The following is a 25028-nucleotide window of genomic DNA, read 5'->3' as shown; positions in this document are numbered from 1 at the left end:
CCCCTCCGTTTCTTTCACAAATCGTTCGATACATTTGCCGGAAGGCCCAATCGTCTGGAATTCAGACCCATCGAGTGCCATGTTTACCGGCATCAGTCATGAGTAGGTACTCCCAATCAATCTTGCCCTGTGCTATTATGCGTGAAAGGAGCTGTTACCGAGCTGCCCCCTTGGTATTCAACGATCGTCTTTCGGGGTGGCTCCCGGGAGGGAGAGGTTGTTTTTCAGTTTAAAATATATAGATTTTCTTGTTGGAGTTCATTCTAGATATGGGAATTCATGTAAAAGAGCAAAGGCCTACAAGGAGACACAATCCATGAAAAGTCTTTCATGATTATAATCCATGTTACCTTTTCCTTGTATTGTCGTGATGTTGGTCATGGAGGAAGCGCTCATGCAGAATACAAACAGATGACAATAAGGTGAAAGAATATTATTTACATGAAATGTAACCTTTGCCAATGCTATCGAAGATTGGCTCCTTTAGCTATAAGGTTGCCATCAGGTCATGGTGCGATCGGAAGAATTATCTGTATCTTGCCCTTAGTTCCAGATGCCTGACTTTTAAAAACCTTGGTAATCTTATCCTATCAGCTCCTCGCGGGGATATAGGGAAGGATATGACTACCCAAACAAGAGTTTAAACCTGCATTTCATTTTCATGAAAAATGTAATAGGGATTTGTCCATGTGATCTGCATGCCAGATGTCACTGAAATTCGTATGCTCAATAATTAAACGATATCAGAAGAATGCCGTGTAAGGCAACGACGCGCCGCTCGTATGTTATTTGTTCTCGTTTCTTTTTTATTTACACAAAAAACATTTGAGCGGCGCCTGTTGAAAAAAGAAGGAAAAGAGAGAAAAAAAAAAAAACCTGTTTTATTTCATTCGAAAATATACATTATAAGTGCATATTTGAACCCTAGCTCGAATAAAAGGATTCCCGAACAGGTTCTTTACGTGCTCAAGTACCTTATACAGTTTTTATAAAGACCATCAAAAGGTTCCAAATTGGCTGTTTAAGGTGATTAAGAACCTTTCGAGAACCTCTAAAAGTTCCAAATACGCGACAAGCGTAGAACCCTCTATAAATACCTTTTTTCTGTATATGACCTCATTAAGTTAACAATTAATTCCTTTATTTTCTCTTTATTCATTCATATATTTTTCACTTGTAATATGTTCAATTTCATTCTTCTAGATAACACCACAGGTACAGAATCAGTTTACACAATGTACGAGGGGCATGAGATTATGTTTCACGTATCTACCTCGCTGCCTTATTCCAAAGATAACCGACAACAGGTAAATAATTTTATTCAGTTTTCAAATCCGATGATGACTTTCATCGATCAAAGTGTGAATTTGTGCCAAAATGAAGTTACAAACATTTCCATGATAGTATTTCTATTATTCCGTTTTCTTTTCTTTTTGTGTTCTTTTGATTTTCTTTCATTTTGTCAGAAGGATGTGTTCGCTTTCATAACTATGTGATTACATTGTCAAAGTGATATAGATTCTTATTGCCAATACTTCATTATTTTTATGATGGAAAGAAACACCCATGGCTACGTAATAACGAGTTAGAAGGACGGTTACATAATAACTATATTTTTAAAATATTTTCTTTTTATTATGAATTGTAAAGGTATCCTAAATTCAGGCGCGTAGCCAGGGGGGCGGTGGGGGCGGTCGCCCCCCCCAAAACGTCCCCAAAAAGAAAAAAAAGAAGGGAAAAAAAGGAGAAAAGAAAAAGGGAAGGGAGGAAAGGGAAGAAAGGTAGCTTTGTATTTTTTTTTTTCTTTAAAGAGAAACTCCATCACTCTTGCTCTAAATTTATATATGAATTTTTCTTCCGCGCTGTGCGCGGTTAAATGACAATATTGCAATTCTCCATTGTTTCCCCCACCCTTTCTCTAACCCTGTTTTTCCACCTCAGGTATATGTGTTTCTTACCGGTTAAAGTTCCAATGTATCCATTAGGGCATGGAATTAGAGTAAGGCTACGCCAAAGTATATGAAGTTATCTTTTTTTTAAATTGATCTCGCAACTTCTGGTCGGGTCGGCTCCGGGCGGGTAAAATTTTATATCAATTTCTGCCGCCACCTCCATAAAGTCAACTTCTCCTGCTTTTCAGCTCATTACCAAACAACCATAATTCTGGGGCAAACAGGTTCCTAAAATTTGCGTCGTATTAAATAAAGAAGTACAATATTTTGTTTTTATCAAATTCTATTCAACTTCATGTCATTTCCCTTCACATTCATCTCCTACCCTGTTTTGCGCCCTCAGTTTGAAATTTTGAATGACACTTAAGTTTCTTTATTATTCAAAATGAAGCACTTCAGGATAAGTCAAAGAAATTAGGAATCCTCTTTTTTAAAATTTAATTTCAATAAATCACAGAAGTTTCAACTTTTTGCGCACTATTTCCTCATAAAGAAGTTCAATAATCTTAGAAAATCATTTTAATTAGAGCCGATGGTGGTATTAGACGTATCTGCATTATTTTGATGAAACGTCCGCCCTTTGAAATGTAAGAGTTTCATTGCTCTGCGCGGGGCTGAATATCTTTCTCCCGGCATATATACACTTCTTCTCCTCTGTTTTGCGAGTTAAAGATATGCACTGTCGCTAAATTGTTTGTAATCAAATCTGATCTTTCCAAGGGAAGTATTCAATATATCTTTGAGAAGACCCTTTAGTCGGGACCCTTTTCATGGCAAAAAACTGATAAAACGCTTTAGCTTCCGCGCTTCGCGCGAGGGTATTATTAAGGTTATTAAGGTTCATGAAAACAATGTTCAAAATCACAATGAGTCAACTGAATTGGAGCTGAAATAGGCACTAGAGACAAGAGAGACGGCTCCTTTTCATTTTAATTTATGAAACACCAAAAGCTTCGCGCTTCGCGCGGGAGGGGGAAACTCCCCCTCCCTGCACCCACCCCCTAGGGAGCGCGCTTCGCGCGCTCTGTAAGTGTTGGCACGCTTCGCGTGCATTTACCGCCCCCTCCAAAATGAAATCCTGGCTACGCGGTTGCCTAAATTGTGCATCATATCTTTCAAATTTTAATTAAAAAATGTCAATGTGAACAGCTCGGATACTTTGCTCATTTATTTCGCTTGTATGTATTCTTGAACTTCTATTTCCGCGGGAAAAAATAGTTTCTACGTACGACCACGCACGGTCGATTTAGATATCTAGATCATCATATACAGCTTCATATAAAGTGCCAACAGATTACTGACAAGCCGGATTCTGTTTCTCTTTATGAATTCACAGTTGACTAAGTTAAAGTACATACCTTTTCACAAATTATTGATCATACTATAGGCCTTGTAACCAATGGAACTTGTTGAAAGAACTTTGATATTACGTTTTAACGATTTATGCTTCAAACATCGCTGTAAAACACAGACTCCAAATACAACTATGTATTCAATGAAGCAACTTTTAGGTTACTAAAGCCATATGAATTAACGTGTATTACGAGAAGTAGTAATGTTATGTTGCGAAATTATTCATCTAATCCCTTTTGTTTTGCAGGTCGAGAGAAAGCGACATGTTGGCAATGACATCGTAACTATCGTCTTCATGGAAACAGATGACCCGGAAGAAGAAGTTTTCTTCAAGCCTTCGATGATCAGGTCACACTTCACACGTATCCTTTGATCTCTAAACATAAATTATTTCTCATTTTATTAGCCTACATATATATCCATATGAATATAAATTGCGTGCTCAGGGTGACGTCAGGGGTGACGTCAAGGGGGTCGGGTAAGGCGGCCGGTACTGAATTTTCAAGTAGTGGAGAGGGGGGGGGGAGAAAAAGGAGGAGAATTAGGGTAGAGAAGAAATAAGTGGGAAGAATTTTTTTTTTCTTTTTCAAAGAAAGTCTTTATTCAATATTTCTCCACAACGCATATAAACAAATGCAAAATGTATGTGATACATCAAATTCAATATCATACATATACACAATACATGATTTAAATAAGCTCGATGTGCCTCGATTAATCAAGATATACAATAAACTTATTTTGTTGCATGTGCATAGTTCGTTCTATCTCATGCTGATACTTTAATTTCTTTTGAAATGATGAGAATGATAAGTTTTTAAACATTTAGTTGAAAAGATATAATATTTGGCATATAAAATATCAAAATTAAAAGAAGAATTTCCAGCTGGTATGCCGAATACAAAGTCATTAAAAGATAATTTTATTTCACTTGTAAGAGTGTATTTTTCAAAATCATCTAAAAATCGACGAGTAAGGGGACATTCCCAGGGGCGTAGATAGCGGGGGGATGGGGGGATGCATCCCCCCAGAATTTTAGGTGGGGAGGTTGGTGTGTACAATCATCCCCCAGGTTTCTGTGGGGATGAAGCAAAACTATACAGTAATAAAGCAATGAATGCTAGTTAAAATCAATCAATAATAATAGCAGTAATAATCATAACGTACAGCAATGACAAACATGATCAAAATTGGACTTTTATTCAATCATCTTATATGCATTTACAACTTGCAAGTTTTAAGTAATAACAACTGTCTTGCGTCGTCATATACATTTAAGGATCGTTATTCAGAGTTTCACCAAGTACATTTCCTTATAATAATTATGTATTTGCAAAGGAGATAAGTTCAAAATATTTTATTACAGATTTAAGAAAGTGTCGCTTAATCACTCCCTTTCAGAGCAATTGCTTTCATAACACATTAACACTGTTCAAACGAATTAATAAGAAATTACCTATACACATACACTGACCCTTTTCCCTGCTGGCCATGTCCTCAACCCCTACTTTGCAAAGGAAAGGTGAAAATTTTCAGTCTCTAAGGAGCGAATTAGTAAATGAATGATTTTGGAATGAAAGTGCAAATTTTGGATGGCCTCAGTGATATCCGAGGTTTTTTTTCACTCAATATTCACTCTTTCATATATTCACTCCTTAAAGAGTGAACTATTTCACTAATTTTTTCAGAGTACTTTGCGCTTTTCAAAGAAGGTAGAATCATCCAATATATAGACATGCCTTAATTCACGAAGGCAGATTGAATCAATCCATGGATAAGATTAATTTATGGTCTAAGATCACAGAACAAGCCTAACTCGCAAGAGAATAGGAACTTAGCAAGTATGTTCCTTTCGAGCGTGTTACCTGATACTGCCATATGAAGCATTAGTATGCCTGTTTTTCCTTCATGTTGGGCATTATAATCCTTTACTGTTAAGGACTGTTTTGCATAACTATATTGGGTGAAAATAAACGTCTTCCAGTTTCAAGAAGAAGTAAGTCGAGGCGCAATGTATTTTGGAATTACTTATACCAGTGATATAAGGTTATAAACTATTACATTTCCTTACCTATGTTTTTATCATAATCATCATAACAAGGTACATAATAAGAAATGAATCAAATTTATAACAAGTTACTATCTATACAGTTTACTTCCGACAACCCGGTGAGGTTTATTTCATTTCCATACTTAATTCAATCAAGCCTTTGTAATCATGGTAATTTTAAACAGAGTGTGCTTATCATTTTAGTGTCCCCATATCTGCACGTGGATAAGAAATATAATGTTGAGCTTTTTTATTTTACCCCTATTACTATAATTGTAATTGATATTTTTTAGTTATTTGGCTGTTTATTTGTTTATTCCTTTAGTTGTTGATTCATTCGTTTGATCATTAACAATATCGCTACTTTTAAAAGAGTATACTACTATACTAGTAAAATAAGGAATACTAGTTATTCTAGATCATGTTTAGCAGGACTGTCATGACCAAGATGATAACTAGACATCCGACAAATGACATTTCTCTTATGATCATCTTTACTCATTGTCATTAATCAAACAAAAGATTACTGCCATGAAAAATGTGCAAGGAAGTTTGTTTATTACTGGATGCCTAGCTGTTTATTGCTGAAAGCAAAGTGATTAAAAGACACACGAGATAATCCATGAGGCAGATCGTGTTATTTTGTTACCTTTAACTCGTCTGCTTTGGCCCATGATATTTCGTTTTTATCGAGTACGTTATCTCCTTCATTCTTTATATTTATATATTAATTATATATATATATATATATATATATAAAGTATGACCCAGCTAGGGATCACCCCCCCAGGTCTAAGGACCTGTCTACGCCACTGGACATTCCCAAAATAAATAACCAATAGTTTCCGTGTGTGCTGAACAAAAGGAACATAAATCAGAATGTGATATACCAACTGTTTTCAAGTACTTGTTAACACCAAGAATATTATGAAAAATTTTGTACTGAAAATATCTAACCTTTGTTGAAAAAGTACATTTAAAAGGAATCATATAGATTTTGTCCCAAGTAACGATTGGATCTGAAACAATACTTTTCCATTTGTTTTGTGAAATAGGAATTTCAAAAATTTTCTCAACACACATTTTATGAATATATTTACACACTTTTGTTACCTTGTTTATGTTATATTTTTTCCTCTTGGTAATTCACTTTTTTAGGAGGTTCTTTGCAAACCATTTTCCATTCCATTGGTATGGCAGATATAACAGAATAATAATCAAGAAAATTACAACGGGGAGAATTACAGTGGGAAGAAAGTTATCAAAAGGATAGGTCTTGGCCATGTCACTTTAATTGATCCCCTATGATTCAACTGAGTAAAAAGTATAAAATCACCTTTATCTCCAACCCTCATTAAAAATAATCCCCATCACTTACATGTAGCCCCTCACATCAGGCGTCAGTTCCAACACCTCCCATTTGCAGAGGGACCCATCTAACTTGTTAGTTCTTGGGCCCTAGTTTCATAAGCAACTTCTCTGAACTCTTAAAGGAAGGTTTGAGATACCACACACCATGACCTTGTCACATCCCAGCCCCCACCCCCCCCCCCCACACACACCGATAGGGTCTATACACAATTCAATCATAAGGAACTGACCATCATCACAGTAGAAATATGACATTTGTTCTTCATCCCTAACATCAAATTGAAATCATTTTGGTTGTTAGTTTTTTGGGGGGCGGGGGTGCCAACCCTCTCCCAACAATTTTTTTTAAATTTTACTGTGCATTATATTTTACAGCATTATTGTCATTAAACATGTTCAATTTTCTCTATCATCTCGCAAATATTGGGGCTTCTTACAAACCAAAATAATTACAAACTTAATCATTCTAGGGTTTCTATGGATCTTATTTTTTTACAATGAACTTAAATCTAGATTTTGCTTATACCCCTATAGTAATTTTGTTTTAAAAAATTCCAGTTATGAACGGTATTTGCCCCTGAAATGTTTGAATTGCTAAAGCTATCTGCCTCGCTATCTTGTTTACTCGCAATATATTACATCCGTAATTTTTACTTCTTTCATTAAAATGCATATGAATGGATAAAGTTCTGTGCTCTATAATCCTTTGAAAATCTGAAGGTCTTCAGAATAATGATGGAAATATTTTTGTTCATTAAACTTTTTTCTATTCCTCCTGGAAGACTTCCGGATGTATGATTGAAATTTGTCCGTCGATGATTACTGTGAGAGTTCCGTGCATCATAATCCTTGCAAAGAGCTGAAGACATTTTCAATGGCGATGAAAATTACTTTTATTAAACTTTTTCGATCGCGTTTTAATTTCCTGTAAAAAAAATCCAACAATTATTGAGAATAAAACGTATTTTCCATCGTGAAAAAAAATTTGCATTCAAATGGGATTCTATTTTGTCCCAGGATATTTTATGAGTTTTAAATAACAAATTGATTTGTGGATGATTGTTGAGAGTATGAATTCAATTCCCTGTACTCTAATCCTTTTATTAAGAAAGAATTTTCAACAAATTAATGAAAATTGCTTTTATTAAACTTATTCTACCACGTTAATTTTCCTGCCAAAATCCAATAATTAATTTTCAAAATGAAGCATCTGTCTTTCTTAACATGAATTTCTAATTCGAACGCCGACGCCGGGGATTCTATTATCTCTCAGAAGACTTTAGGATTTGTGAAAACAATATTTTTTTAATGATTATTCTGCCAGAATGTACATTTCTATCTTTCTTCTTCAAGACCGTATAGAAAACAATACTAAAAGTACTTTGTACTGTTATCATTTTAGGCTTTAAAAATTAGTTGAATTGGAGTCAATATTTATTTAATTCGAATATCAATCGACTTGATTGATTTTCAATAATTCAAAAAAGGTAATTACATAGTGTGCTGTGTGGCAGGAACGCGGCGCCAGTCCATTCTGGTAAGGATGGGGGATGACAAGATGCCGCAAGACAGCATGAAGATGGCATAATTTTTAGCAAATGAACTAAGTACTTTTCTTTATTTCTTCCAATTTCCACTCTCCTCCTCTCATATATATTTGTATCCTCTTCTTGGAAAATTAAGAGGTGGCCGCCTTTTTCCCCACCATTTTGCTGGGGGAGATGACACACCATTAGAGTGAATAAAAGTAGCTCCATTTCGACAGGGATTCCCAGTGTATAACATGTATGCACTGAGAAGAAAGAATATAGAGGTAGTTTTATTCCAAATCAATTTGATCAGGAATTAGTGTGGCGGGATTCATCTTAGATTTAAAGTAACTCGGAAAACGAGTCACATCACCAACGTACAGATGGGAGGGGGGGACGGGTCCCAACAGTTTGACGAGTAAGAAACCAAAGGAGAAAACTGAAGATGAGACAATGAAAAGAAAAAGGGTGAAATATGATATAATTTTTTGAATAGTACCCCAAAATATATCACAAAATTATATTTTTGTACGAAGAACATTACAAAAATCTCATTTGCTTACTCACTCACAGCTACATTAAAATGTTGTACCATAGGCCCACGCCATGTCTTGCCTCATATTTTTTTTTTGTCTCGGGCATTACGCTAAGTACTGAGTCACAAAGCTCGGAATGGTATCGATTCTTATCTGACGCCATTTAGAGTCAAATTTGATTCTTAAAATTGTTTATTCATGCTGTTATCCATCCCACCATATAATAAATTTAAGAATAATCACGATAATCACGACACGAACCGGTGTGTTGGCTCAGTTGGTAGAGCGTCCGTCACACAACCGAGAGGTCGGGGGTTCAAACCCCGGACCAAAAGATGTTAAGGCATGGTCACACCGCCCGAGGGTTGTCGGAGTGGTCGTGGAGCGGAGAGAAAAAATCATCACCGCTCGCTCCCGTTCACCATTTCCGATTTCGATTGTTTTTATTTTGTTTTCGATTTTTGTTTTTGATTTTTCCCCCAATTTTGTGAGCGAAATTCGACCCTCTTTCCCTTCCGCTCCACGACCGCTCCAACAACGCTCGGGCGGTATGACCATGCCTTTAAAAGATGGGAGTTGCTGCTACCCTGTTTGGCGTTCAACAATTAAAGGGATAGAGCCTCGTCAATCTGGCGCTGAAAAGCGGCTGCCGGGCCCACGATCAATTGGGAAAACAAATTTTCGGAGTATTTCATTTCTGGTGTCTATTTCGAACAATAAAATATGGATTTTAAGACAATGAATAACATGTTAATGAAGGCAATGGATAGTTCCTTGACGAAACTTCTTCTTGATGAATTTTCATCAAATAGACATATTTGCATTGGTAACGTACAACAAGATTGAAGACACCTATAGGTAAGTTTTATACTTTACTTTTTGTAGAAATATATGTTCTGCTTTAATGTTATCTTGCCTGAATAGATAAAATTACGGAATATAAAATGAAAATTTATGTTAGAGTGTTAACAGAAGTAATTTATTAATATACATGTATATCCATATTTTTATTACCCTTCCTGTACAAAACAGAAAGCTTTTATGAACAAAAGGTTACTTCAACACGTTCAATTCACAGTTCACTAAAAAATGTAGGCGATTATGAGCGTAATGATGTTATTGATATATAAGTACAATAATATTTTCACTGAGTGAACATGGATCGGCTTACAGTCTAAACAAGGGCTATGCATGCCGCATGCGTGGATGCAGATCCGAGGGAGATGGCGCGAGTTCGGACGGGGGGAGGGGTGTAAAATAGCTCCCTGTGGTATGAACGAAATATAGGTTTCCTTAGGAGGGGATACCCTTCCTATTTGAAAATATAACCTATTTGAAAATGTTATAACCCTTTCTAAAGTATCATTTTCATTTTGTGCATGTACAAAAAAATCCATAGTTTGGGGCTATTCTCCAACCAAAAACGTCTATGAATTTAAATGTTTATTAAATTTGTTTGGAATGTGTGTCTATAATAGGTTACGAGTGTATTCTGAAGAGTCTGTGCCTTTATTTGGTCCACCGCTGCCTGCTCCTGCTGTTTTCGACGACCATCACGCATTCCGAGATTTTCTGCTCGTCAAACGTAAGCTCCCGACTTTCTTACAGTGATCGATGGACTACCATCCAACTTCATTATGACTTATGCAGGGTTATGCATATTGGTTTTCTTAAAAAAAAAACATTTAAGAGCCTTTCTGAATTGTTCTTTCATGATTTATCATGATTCGTTTGATTTCATATTCATACACAAAGGTGTATTCTCATCCATCTGATATTCATGTATTCACTGATTTGCCAACTTAAGGTATCAAAAATGTCATCGTTTCAATTAGCTTTTAAATTGTAATATTCTTTGGAATGCACAAATAAATGAAGATATCATAGAGGTTTATCTTTTACCGATGATTTGGTACAGCATAAAGTTATTTTTATGCTTTTAACCTTTCAATCTATCATATGGAAAGCCAATCGATGATGAGACTGATACCCGGGGGGCCACTTCCATTGACGAGTGGATACCATGCGCGACCATGGGGTCTCGAAAAGCACCCTTAACACGTAATTTCCATATTCTGAAAATGCACCCCTTAACCAGTAGTGGCGTGTGAAACCCTACCCTTAATAAGTATTGGAAACAAAAAGATGTTCTTGGCAAGTATTCCTTGAAATGAACCCCTAAACAAGTACAGCGATATTTTCATGTTATGTCACAGGTCCGTCGGTTGTCGATTTTACCTTCATACACATCATTTGGTTTAGTACGACGCCACCTTCTTCACCTCGAGCAAATCGGACTCTAAACACGTAGTGTTGGGGCAAAAAGGACATCCTTTGTAAAACATTTTAATTTTGTTTTATCATCCCCGCAAATTTGACCATAAACACGTAACTTTCCTAGCGAAATAGATACCCTTTTCCCATAATTTTTGTGTTTTTGATACCCTTATCACGTTACGTACGTAACGTGTCCTATCGTGAAAAAGACATCTTTTTTACGTGTTTTTTGGTCGCGCATGGTATCCACTCGTCAATGTAAGTGGCCCCCCTGGGGACTGATATTTTGCATTTTTACCTGTGGTTCAACTTATTTCATGGTACGGAAGATTAAAATCGATGATTTTGTGGTGGCCTTATTGAAATTTCTACAATTTGTTTACTTTTAATTTGAAAATGCAGTCATTAATGGAGAAAAAGCTGCCTTCAACACGCCTATCTTTGCCAACAAGCGCCAACGAACATTGGAAATGCTTATCAAAAACCTACAACAAGATATGATGCAAGAAACGAATAAGGTATGGATACTTTATCCTTAACTAAAGTGAGTTATTTTTTTTTTTTTCTTTTCAAGATAAAATTAAAACAGTGATAGGGTATGTCATGATGTAGAATAGTAGATACAGTAAAAGATGAATAAACAAGTTTCAAAAGGATGTTTTACAGGGGTTTTTTAATACGAAGTTTCTGAAACCTTTATACAACGGCCGATTATAAAGCTTGAACTGTTACAAATATGCAATCAATACAAGCACAAATCATGTAACTTGTTCAATATTTCTTAATCTAAAATATCAATGAAAGTTTACCCTTTTCTATATGTTTTTATTGGATCCATGGTAAAATCATATTTACGTGTTTGTATATTTGCTCCTCCAGTCTATGATGGTTATTTCCATGTTTATATACCAATAAGTCAAGAAATGAAATAATATGAATTCTAAGCATATAGCCCATCTACACCTTAATAGATTCCGTTATCTGAAATTGAAATTAAGCAAAACAGACAAAACAAAAAGAGAGAGAAACGGCTCGTAGTTTGACTGCCAGCTTGACTTCTGTCAAATCGACAAACAATTTTAGAGATTTTTAACGTTAAGTTTGATTCCTGTTTGTGTCTGTGATTTACATCAGCAAAACATGCTAAACAAGAGGTCATTTAGTGACGTCATTCCTGACCCTGTCTGGGGCTGGAGAAGTAAGAAGGAAGAAGCAAGGCAAGCCGAATTTGTGAAGATAGGACAGGTGAGTGACTTGATGACAAATAGAAAGAGAGAAGGGGGAGGAGGGGGTAAGGAAGAGGTAGGGCAGTGAGAGTGAGGGAGAGGGGGATATGGGTAGAGGGTAGGAGGCAGGAGACGTGGAACTGTTTTCAAAGTAGGGGGGCTGACCATCCAAAATATCCGTCATTTTAACGTTTTTGTACAACGTTTTTGCATGTGTGTGTTTTGTGGGATGGGGGTAATTTAAAGTAATTGAACACACGAGAAACACTTTGAATTTGTATTGACTGCTTTCCTGCATATAAGTAATCGATTCATATGATATTTTCAAAAGCATGTTTTTACAAATTCGTTGAAGAGATTATATGTCATTTGAAAGATGATGCTAACAGGTTAAGATGAGTTTACTTGTTCAAGATTTTTATAATTTTTGTTTTCTTTATCAGGTTCTTAAACTCAAAACCATTGTTAAAGGGGATGCCCCAACAAGCCTTGCAACGACGAGCTTACTAAAGAGAGAGGTAAGATCATTAATCAAATATGAAGATTTTCCCTTTTCATTTCCCTCTTAACAAAACTCTGCCTTCTAGCTTCAACTATCTCAGTTCCTTGCTTCTTTGGTTTTTTAATTGCTTTGATCCATGTCAAACAATTTAAGGAAACAGGAATATGTTTCTGTCTTTATAGGTAAGTTGAAGTTTTGATTATTTGTATCCTGAGTAATACCACGTCATCTTAACAAATCATATCACAGTTGCTGTTTTGTGAATAGGGCTTATAATCTGCAACCTTGACGTTGTTACATTACGTCGTTTAAATTACCTTTTTTGGTTTTGTTCTGTAATTACGTCTCTCTCCTGAAAATCGATTACTTTGCTCTGACTGCGTCTCTCTACTGAAAATCGATTGTGTAGCTAGTCGTTATGAGTATTGTTTTCATTGACCCATCGTTATAATTATCCATCCACTTATCACTTATTCTCATATCTATTCACAGAATAATAATATTTAAAACATTTATTATTTTCCTTTACAGCCTTGGGAACCGCAGTGTATACAGAGTGACTTCCTTTTTGAGATTGTATGTGGAGATTCATGGGGTATGTTGAATTTCAATATTACTTATTTCCATGCACATTTAGTATGTTCATATTATGAAAAACCAAAATTGAAATTCTAAGTTAAAATTATTTCTAAAATATTTGGTAAATATGCATTCCAGTACACTTATTGCTAAATATGTTGCTTGAAATCATCCAGTTCACTGCATATTTCAAGATATTTTTAGACATCTGACATCAGATTTTTTTTGTAAATAGTAACATAGTCTTAATGCCAACACTTACTTTATTTTCTATTTTTTTAATTGTATTTTCTTCACTTCTTCAAGGTTTTAGGTTAGGATCGCTTTCTTTGAAGAGTGGACGAATTTGATATGTATCAGGTTTCAAAATATTTTTTCAATAATAAAAATGAACTAATTTCATATATTTTGCTCAAGTGGCATGATATCATTTCACTTTAAGTTTACCGGAAATCTTTTGTCACGTCCGCTCCTTTATTGAAGGAAACCTTTTCTTTAAAAAGAAAGATCTCATCCTAATGGATTTTTTGACAGTTCTTTGCTTATGGAAATAGACATCAACACTTTTCTTGTTTTCTCCACCCTCTAGGTGATAAGCTCATGGTTGGCACAGAATCAGGGGTCTTCATCATTGAGGGTAAGGATGTTTATATTATTATAGATTTTGACATTAATCAGGCAGAAATACTACAATTGAAGAGACATCGCAATTAAATAATATTAATGAGTATCGATCCTCACAATCCAAATTTGATGAGATTTTAATCAATCAAAATATTATGGGGCTCACCACCGGCATGCAAACTCCCCCATCACTCTGTCCCTGTCAGTCAAGGGATTAGCTGCCCAAGATATGTGTCTTCTTTTTTTTAATTAAAAAATATAAGAATGTTTCATTTTCAAGCAGCAACAGTGCATCCCTGAAGTGTCGGGTGTATTATATCAATTTATCAATTATTCTTAACAAGATATATACATGTCATGATCAATACTTCATGCAGGCAAGGATTTGACACTGCTGAACCTAATCTAATGTAGATTTTTGCAATACTATACGAACGTATACAATGCATTGTAGAATTTTAAGCCCAGCTCGCTATAAAGAGGCAAGAGCAGTTGTGCTTTTCTGCCAGATGTATGAAAACATTAAAATACATGGAGTGTTTCTCTCTTTTTTTCAGAGGGTCTTAGTCCTCGGATGATCTTTGATAAGACGGTCTCTTTCAAGCAGCTCAGCGTGGTAGAGGCTCATGGATTATTATTAGCCAGAGCTGACAAAGGTATAACCACAGAAACAATGTAATCATGTTTTACCACCAGGGATGTAGTCAAGGCTGGCATAGTGGCCAAATTTTGCTGGCCTTGTCCTCAGCCTTGGCCCAAATCAAGTGTACAAAGTCTATGAGAGAAGGTATTCTCTAGCGGCCTCTGAACTCGGAAGCCTAAACAACATCCCTGATTGCCACTAGAACTGTTCTATTCAGTCATGACCTGCACACACATATTACATTTGACAAAACTTCAGTCACAATGGAAACAACAAAACTCATAAAATTGGTTAAGATCAATGAAAATTCCCTTCCATGATATATTGCCTATATTCTGATTGATTTTATAAAACCAATCACTTCTTTTTTTATTTAGAAAGGTACAGTTCTCCTATCACTAGTATCTTAATGATATTCTATTAATGGCTCAAACAATTTTTCAAGGAAGACTCGGTCATAATTATGTTAATTTCACTTCAACTGACTTTCACAAGACTATTAATTAGAACTGTGGGATTTATACAACAATCTGGGCTATTTCGTAAGCTGCAAGTTAAGTTATTCTTATTACGACTGTCAGGAGTATCACAAGCCAAGTATGTTTTCAATTGAATCTGATTTGCTAAAGTTGAAATTTGTAGAAGTCGATGAACATTCTTGATATTGAAACAAATTCCCAAGGAAAAATTGCCTTTTTAATTTCATTTATTCAAATGCAGTCAAAATTTCATTTTTTTGCAGCATTAAAACTCTTATGCAATGTTATAATTTTTCTGAAGGTTTTGTTGAAACAAATCTTCAATCGCCTATCGTGATTTATTTTTGTGTTGCTTTTACTTTAGGGAAAGATGGTCGAATATATGTGTTCAGATTATCAGACTTTGAAGGACAAGAGAATGAGAGCTTGATCAGAACAAAGAATGACTGCCGGAATCATAAAATAGAGAGATCAAAAGGTAATAATTTTGTTTTTCAATAAAATCGGTGTGCACCAATCTGGAGGAAATATTGAAGTTGAACTTCATATAAAATTAAAGTATAAATACATAATTTTCAAACTTAATTTGACAGTGACTAATAAGCAAAAAAAAGCAAATTGAAAGATATGAAATGGGGGGGGGGCACGAAACAAGAAAAACAGACTGGAAAAAGTTACAAGAATGTAGTGCTGTCAAATACTAATTACAGTAAGGGACATTTTTTCACGGATGATGCTATTTTAACACTGCGGCAAGTTGATAAGGCGACGCCCTGATTGATCATAGCTAGCTTTATAAGCTATTATGCAATGTAATAATTTGAGGATAACTCTTCCATTAATATCTTAGCAACATGGACGTATGATTTGCATTTCAAGTACTGCTCGAAGAAAAGTTGGTGCACAAGCTAGTCATATACTTACAGATTTGTTTTGAAAATGCAGCATGCTTATCCAAGTTGGTGCTGAATTTTGATATTTCCTTTGCAGGCTGCCACCTGTTTTCGGTGAGCCGACCAGGAGGAAGCCATCTTAGAATGGTGATAGCTGTAGGGAAGAAGATGATACTCATGACATGGAAACATAACGCGGCTTGGTCGGCCTGGTGTAAAGCCGCTGATACCGATACGGTTGAAGGGTTTCAGTTCACAAGGGTGAGTTTATCGGAGAGAGGATGGGCAGGTAGATAAAAGATAGTAAGAGGGAGAGAAAGCGAGAGATTGAGAGAGGAGATAGATAAGAGAGATATAGGGGGTGATAGGCCTAAATAAAAAGAAAATTATTTTCGAAAGGCAGAGTTAATAAAGGCAATAAAGGAACAGTTGTGCATATGAGGCAGAGACGTAGATAGATGGATGGATGGATGGATGGATAGATAGATAGATGTATAGGCAGATTGATAAAGAAATAGGTAAGTAGGTTGGAAGGTAGGTAATGAAATGATTGATTTGTAGAGCTTAAACCGTGTACTCTTAAAACTATTCACATGACCCAGTGTGAATATTATATATATAAAAGAAGAGACATGAAAAGAAGAAAAATAAAAAATCAAGACCAAGATCATGAATTGAATCATATATATAATATAATATATAATAATAATAATAATATTATATATATATATATAATATATATAATAAATATTATATAATAATAATAATGTAATAATATATATCTAATCAAATATGTAATCTCATTTTCACAGGAGTTGTCTGCTGGCGATGTTCCCTCGTTAATGTGCCTGATGATGATGGGCACGGAGATAATCACATTGTAGTCGGATATAGACATCAGTATGACCTTGTCAACGAGAAAATGGGACATTTCAGGCAAACATCTTGTATGCAATTGGGGGTAACAAGAGATACACTGTAAAAATGCGGTGTTAAAAACAACAATTAAGAATCAAACCGATATTGGTTTAACACTAACTGGTGTTGCTTGAATGCCAAATTGGTGTTAGCCTTACGCCAACACGGTGTTTGCGTGTCTGGCGTAAACCGATATAGATACCAGGCTGGTGTAAAATTAACAATGGCGTTTTTGCAGTGTATAGGTGTTGGCTTAGGTGCAATAACCCCCCCCCCCCCGACTTTTTTTTTTTAATATAGGAGAAAAAGAGAAGAATGAGTCTTAACAAAAGAGATATTTGAGTCATGTCACTGAATAATAATACCCTTGTCATTTGATTGGGAAAAAAAGATGTTTCCTTCATCTTTCAGGCCCCCCCCCCCCGCCATCGCCTTATCCTGGCACGGCCCCTGCTAGGAATATTTCTCTAGAAACATGTAAGCTCTATAAGCATTTTCATATTGGATTTGTTGGACAACTATTAAAGCACTAAGGCTGGATTAAAGTGGAAATGATTATTGAGGATGTTGACATGGTTCATTTGGCCTTGGTCACAGTGATATTTTGCTTTCATGATACATGTAGCTTCAATATTTTGTTCAGAATAGTCTGCATGCAATTATCGATTTTCCTATATGCATGCATTCATATATATTTCATTTTGAACTGACAGGTTTCACTGGTATCTGCTGTTGATATATATGAAGATGATGAGCCGGAAGTACTTCTTTCTTACAATCGTAAGTTCATATCTTCCTTAGATATGGGAGCACTATATCTTTCTCAAAAAGTCTTTACAGATTTTTCTGAGAGTTTTTCTCTTGTTTTTTTTTTAAGTTTGTTAAAATGTAGTTTTAGAAATATAAATAGCAATGATAGTGATGATGGTAATGATAATAAAAAATGACATGATGGCAATGAAAATGATACTACTACTACTACTACTACTACTACTACTACTACTACTACTACATGTACTACTACTACTACCTATTACTACTACTACTACTATTACTACTACTACTACCTACTACTATTTCTACTACTACTACTACTACTACTACTACTACTTCTACTATACTACTACTACTGCTACGACTACTACTAAAACCTATTACTACTACTACCCACTACTACTACTACTGCTGCTGCTGCTGCTACTACTACTACTACTACTACTACTTCTACTGCTACTACTACTACTACTTCTACTATACTACTACTACTACTACTACTGCTATTACTGCTACGTCTACTACTAAAACCTATTACTACTACTACCCACTACTACTACTACTTCAACTACTACCACTACACGACTAGTAATACTGCTACAAATCATCGTCATCATACCTATATTTTCCTGATTTTTAACAATGACTCAAAACATATAGAATGTCGTTAAAAATAATAATGGTAGAGATGATGAATATGGTGATGATGCTTAAGATGATCCCAACTCCCTGATTGAACTATTTTTACTACTATAAGCTGCTACTAATACTCCTACCCCTACTTCGTGTACAACTAATACTTCTTATAAATCATCATCATCGTTGTCATCATAAACATATCTACATTTTGGCCCACACTTCCTCAAAGGATCCATTCATCTGAGCTTATATAGATATTTTGAGATCGTAAAAATCTTAGATGCATGTTTTTTTTCTCTTTCATGCAGATATATCACAGTTCAGACGACTGAATGGAGAAGCTTCTTCAGATTTTGACATGCATTGGAATTCAGCTCCAAGGGCAATTGGTAAATCTTTCTTAAATAATTACATTCTTCAACATGTCAAGTGATTTTTTTGTGTAGAAATTTTCAAAATTAGAGTCAAACATAGCAGTATCAAACATTAACCATTTCCCAGGTTTCTCTTTAGTTTATGGCAAATTTCATAATCTCAGACTGTATTGCTCAATTTAATTGTTAATAAAGGGATTTTGGTAAAATTTGTTATGAGAACGCAGAAGCAATAGAACATTACTTTTTGTGTGTGCACATATAGACAGACATGATGCACGGAGATTCAGCTAGTTAGCAGAATAAAATGCGACTAAGAGAATCTTTATTTCTGGTATCATATTCCACTCTTTCAACTTGTAATAATGCAGGATCAAATACTGTATCTTCTATTTTGCAGTGTGCGCATTTCCCTACATTTTAGCCTTCACTCCAGACTCTGTGGAGATTCGTCTAGTTGTCAATGGTAATCTAGTTCACACGATGACCATGCCAAGAATCAACCTCATCACATCCAAGGTAAACATGTTTTTCATACCTGATCATCATCACCATCTCATCATTATCATCTCCACTACCACCACCATCATCATCATAACCATCCCCATCACCACTGCTACCAGCAGTCATCATCATCATCATCACTGTCATCTTTTATCATCATCACCATCATCATCACCATCATCATCACCACCATCTCATCATTATCATCTCCACTACCACCATCATCATCATAACCATACCCACCACCACTGCTACCAGTACAGTCAGTCATCATCATCATCACTGTCATCTTTTATCATCATCACCATCATCATCACCATCGTCATCATCACCATCATCATCACCATCGTCATCACCATCATCATCATCACCATCATCACTGGCATCATTATCATCGTCATCACCATCATCATCATCACCATCATCACTGGCATCATTATCATCAATATGACAAAACAGAGAATTACCATCATCATCATGCCACTCGCCTTCATTACCAACATCTCCACAACTACAGATCAGAACTATACGAACTATATTAAAAGAAGAAAGTTTATCAGAGCTAGTATCCTAAAAATTACATAAGTCAATAAACCATGCATCAGAAAAAAAATTGATGAGTTGTTTCATTTATAAATTATCATTATGACAGTTAATGATAAATGGTCATGCAGGACCGGAGCTACCCTAATAGCAGAACCCCCCCCCCCCTAAAAAAAAAGAGTATTGGACAAAAATTCATCATAATCATTATGATATCCTTTTTTATTGATTCATTATTTATTGTTTGTCTATTAATTTCTTCACTTACACAGTGCGATATGTACTTCACATCAATGGGTATGGATGTTCTCCAACCAAGTCCTAAGGAGCCTGTCCGTGCTTTCAGTCCTCTCTCCAGTCCTACATCACCACCACAAAGTGAGTTAACATAAGAACTTGGTTGAAAACCTGGTAGACAAAGGGAGAGGAAGATGAAGAGGGAGATAGAGAGAAAGAGAAATCGAGAGAGAGAGATGCATAAAAGAGGAAGAGAGAAATTTCACACTGACACGAGGGAAAAATGTATAGCGAGATATAGACTTTGATACAAAGATAAAGTGTAAAAGTGATAAAGTGATAATAATATGAGATAGCTGGAGAGACGGACACTGGGTCCCTTTTCACAATGAATTCTAATTATGGTAACCTTGCTTTCATGGGAATCATCAGGAAACCATGATTTTAAACCGGCTACTGAAGCCTGGACCATGATTACAAAGTTACCATTCTTGTCAGCCTTTTATCAAACATGGGTTGTTCGTGACAACTTGAAAACTTTCCTGAAGCTTGCCAGACATGGCATAATGATGTGTGCAATCTGGATGCCAAGAATTGTAATTTATCTCTTAACATGTCGAAGGAATGCTTTGTCTGAATTTAATCAACTAGTAATATTGCTTATACATGTGAGTGTGGAGTAAAATCATCAACACAAGTACAGGTGTGAAAATTATATAGTACCACAGTTCAGGGCAGAAAATAATCAAAATTCTTTCCTTCATGCTCCAAATGGTTGAGCTGTCTGCCAATGTGCGTCAGTGACATGAAGTTAACATTATTTGTCCTTTCTATGTTTCAGCCTACGGTCCTTTCTCAGGTGCAGCAGTGAGGATTTACAAGATACCCTTGATCAGTCTCGTAGGACAAATGAGTGAGAGACCACTGCCAACCCCCTCCAACAACTGCCGACCTCGTTCCTTCATCTCGCCTCTTGTCAACATTGCAGAGTCTCCACCGACACCTGCTCGACGTTTCCAGATAACTTCGGGTTCCCCTACAAAGGATGAATGTGATTCGGAAATCCTGACAGTAAGCATCCCAGTGACATCATTACCTCCGCAAACATTAACAAAGGTCAAGGCTGGTCCTAGACCTTCGCAAGAGTACTCAGACTCTGGCTACTCTGAATCAGACTTCTCTTTTGAATCAACAGATTCCCTTCCCGGAAGGTATCCGACCTCACCAAGCAAAGGTGGGGAAACTGCAGAAACACGCAGGCACAAATTCGGTTGCCTCCGGTCACCACGACTGGTAAGACGAAAAGGGAATTCAACACAGGCAGACAACGATGCGCGTGCAGAGCTCCTCGGTCAGCCAAGCAAACGGGCAAGTGGCCGATCACGGTTCACGTCAAGTACCTCAAGCACGCAGTCAGACTCAGTCTTTTATCCAGTACGCATTGAGAACAACAATAACAACAAGAGTGAGGGGGACATAGGGTTTGAGTTCATCCCCCCTCCTCGAAGCCCACTTGCTGATCGTCTTGGCAGCACTGGAAGCACGTTGTCACAGCAGTCAGAGGCAGAGATGAGAGTCGAGTTATTAGGGCGTTTGATTCACTCTCCTCGCTCTGATCGAGTTTCAAATACATCTTCACTTCAGTCCGAAGACGGTGGATCCGTCTTTCTTGAGCTCCCATCGAATGGAAAGTCAACCAATGGTCACCCACCGAGCCCGTTCGCCTTATCGACTTCTGTTGATGATGACGATATTGATTTGAAATGATAGTAACGCTGTTGTCATGTGTTGGTGTAATTTTGCATTTCATATGATTTTATGTTGACTGAACAAAATGATGGGCTTTTTACACTGCCCCGATATGAAATCATTTTGCAGAGTTATGCATGAATTTGTATCATGTTTGTATGAATATGTCCATTGCCAACAGGTCATCTGCAATCTACCCTTTCCATCACATTTAACAAGGTCTAATTTACAATGCCCAAATTTGGATTCCCCTTTGGGTGTGTCCCCTCGTCACTTATCTATCAAACCCAGTGGAATATACAGGTAAGTGGGTCTCCTCTATGTGGAACTTATATAAGTCTTTAAATACATCCGGCAATGCCAAAGTCATGAAACATCAAAGGTTTGAAGTTATGGTGGCAGCAGTGGGATGTAAACCCACTCACCTTTAAAGAAGATACGAACCAAAAGCGCCATCTCAAGTCCTCAACTAATCATACATGGCCAGTTTCCTTACCCATAATGCTAGCGTAGTCTAGTAATATAGACCCACTTGAATGATAACATGCTATTAACTACTCAATACATTTATACCGCAATAATTATGTTACCAAGTAGCAAAACAATTACTTTTCCTCTTAAAACATTTTAGTTTCTCTATACAAATACAATTAAAGGTCAATTTGCTCTCTGTAGTATTAGTAGATATCTGAAAGCGTACATTTGAAGACTATGTATTTATAACACACAGTCGATGACAGACCACACAATTCACTCCCCCTTTAATGCAGTAAGTTTCTTAACTCTCTTGATTCAGGCTGAAGTAGATTCATTAATTAATGTGCACCTTTTATGCAAGATATCAACTGAAAGAGGATGGTAGGTAGATGTAAGCTTGTAACAATCTCATGATTCATCGAGTACATAAAATGTTTATTTCTGGTACTGCAACAGACATGGCATCTCTGACCATCAGAGATTTGGCAGCCTTGTACCCTTTAAGTTATTTTAAAAGTATGAATGACAATGTAAACAACTGCAAATTTGATAATCTGTCCTGTAGATTCGAGTATTAATAAGCTTGATATGAAAAATAGAATGACTGGTTGATGGGGATCAAAATAATCTAAGCTGAAAGTAGAACCTTTACCCTAAACCTATAGAAGTACAGCAAACCTAGGGGTGTTTCACTCATAGCTGTCACATTTGCTCTACGGTGGCTGTATGACGAGTCAAGATAGCCGTTTTAACATTTTTGCACCAGCTATATACAGATGGCTTGAATAAAAATGAATAAAATGACTGTTTTCGACTTGCCGTACGGCCGCCATAGAGCAAATTTGACTGAGGTATAAGATTTAAGTTTGACTAAAATTCACAGGTGATTGTGGTATACATGTATAACACAGCTTCACATTCTTGGGATGCTCCGTATATATTTTATCATTAGCATAATGAGCAAAAAATTTTGATGGGGCCAAATATGGTGTATGGAGCGAAATTTCTGAAATGCTGCAAGCGAGGAAAGTGAAGGAGGGAAAATGTTTACTTTCTTAATACAAATATCTTATTTTTAATTTAGACATATTAAAAAAAATAATGTTATTTCCCCCGTCTTTTTTTTCTTGGTGGTGAAAATTTGGAGGGTCCATGACCCCCCCCCCCCCGAGTTCCCCAACCTTTTTACCAGTGCATTAAATATTACATATTAAATATCATGAGCACATCGGCACATAAGCATGATTTTAGTCAGACTTTATCCTTTGTGAAACCACCCCTAGGAAAAAAATTCAAGAATAGTTCTTATATTCTCTCTTAGTTATAGATTAGGTCATCTGGACAACATGATTCTTGTCATATGTATATTTGTAGGCTTACAATGAAGGTATCATCAAATATGTCAAATATATGACCAAAAAAAATCTATACGTTTCACATACATGTATGGTGCATGTACTACATGTCATAACAAAACTGGTCTACACGTAAGAGTTTTTTTATCTGATCAGGGTCAATTTACCTTGCATAGAAAAATTGATTTTATAAATTGTGTAAGAAAATTTTCACCTGAAATACCAGGGCCTTGTGTTACATAAGAATTGTGACTGATCCAATCAGTCTCAACTATTGAAAAATAACAATGTCACAGTTCTTCATACAGAAAATGAATGACTATACATCATATTTTACCGAAGACTTTGAAAGGATGTGTACATTCCCCCTGGTGAGGGGTGGGGGGGCACTTGCATTGACAAGACGAGCGCAACCAAAGAAACGCGTAAAGAGGATCTTTTTAAAGATTGGGCATGTTTCGTAATAAGGGTATCAAAAACACTATAATACTTAATTAGGGCATATATCTTACTAGTTTAGGGGGTCAAGTAATGGTACTGTTTTAACGGTTTTCAATAATTATTAAGGGTAGGGTTTCACATGCCAATACTTTTAAGGGTGCATTTTCAGAATATGGAAAATACTTGCATAGGGTGCCTGCTCTTTTAAACCCCATGGTCGCGCCTGGTATCCATTCGTCAATGGAAGTGGCCCCTCCGTGATACATTTTAGATTGGTGTCGTAGTGAATGATCAATAACACAAAGCTTTGAAATGATACTCCTGGTAACTTGGCCTAAATCGACCTCTAGGACCTTTGGTTTTATCAATATTTGTTGTGGCTGAGAAGTACTGTTCATTTGGTAACTGATTACGGTCACATGAAAGATTTAGCAAGTCCTTTCGTGAAACGGTCCACAGATTAAAATCAGGTCTTATATATCTCTTTGTCGAAAAGATTTTTGTTGTTCCAACAATTTGACTTAGGGGGTGTTGCAAGAAAATATTTGCAATCAATTGCAAATATTCTGTTGCAATTTTACAATTGTTCGATCAATTTGAGCTGTAGCAAAACAGATTACACTCCTTGTTTCAAGAAGCAGATTAGCAATCAATCACAAATTTACAATCAATTGTAAGACATGAATAATTTAGGGACTTGCAATTGATCGCAAGTTTCTTGCAATGCCCCATTAGGCAGAGTTGCATGTAGGACAGATTTCAACAATAGATTTTATTGACAATGTATAATCAGTCATATAAAGCAATCATAAAGACTTGTGTTATATGGCCCAATTTTTCATACCAAACACAGCACTTCATCACCTGTCAGATATAGAATTTCCTTACTATGGCTTTTACAATAGCTGGATTTGTATTCCTTCGTAAATGCACAAAATACAACCAACTGCCTTGGGTCAGAAATGGTCTTTTTTAATCTTCAAGGACATCAAGAACCTGTGAT

General features: G+C 36.1%; 1 protein-coding gene across 1 annotated transcript in view; it reads left to right on the top strand.

The window, feature by feature from the left end:
• The window catches only part of LOC121428616 (GTPase-activating Rap/Ran-GAP domain-like protein 3), a 102330-nt gene extending 79992 nt beyond the window's left edge, over positions 1–22338 (top strand). The window contains 19 exon segments of the mRNA XM_041625377.1: positions 1204–1307; positions 3553–3667; positions 9604–9649; positions 10270–10376; positions 11471–11586; positions 12203–12313; positions 12738–12812; positions 13328–13391; positions 13965–14012; positions 14557–14655; positions 15486–15599; positions 16112–16275; positions 16827–16863; positions 16866–16975; positions 17646–17712; positions 18654–18734; positions 19120–19238; positions 20039–20144; positions 20845–22338. Of these exon segments, the coding sequence (XP_041481311.1) occupies positions 1204–1307; positions 3553–3667; positions 9604–9649; positions 10270–10376; positions 11471–11586; positions 12203–12313; positions 12738–12812; positions 13328–13391; positions 13965–14012; positions 14557–14655; positions 15486–15599; positions 16112–16275; positions 16827–16863; positions 16866–16975; positions 17646–17712; positions 18654–18734; positions 19120–19238; positions 20039–20144; positions 20845–21770 (2609 nt within the window). The 3' untranslated portion in view covers positions 21771–22338.
• The last annotated feature ends 2690 nt before the right edge of the window (positions 22339–25028 follow it).

This window comes from Lytechinus variegatus, chromosome 15, assembly GCF_018143015.1.
Source record: "Lytechinus variegatus isolate NC3 chromosome 15, Lvar_3.0, whole genome shotgun sequence".
NCBI classification, from domain to species: Eukaryota; Metazoa; Echinodermata; class Echinoidea; order Temnopleuroida; family Toxopneustidae; genus Lytechinus; species Lytechinus variegatus.
Note: the sequence above shows the minus strand (reverse complement) of the source record. Positions and strands in the feature narration are given on the sequence as shown.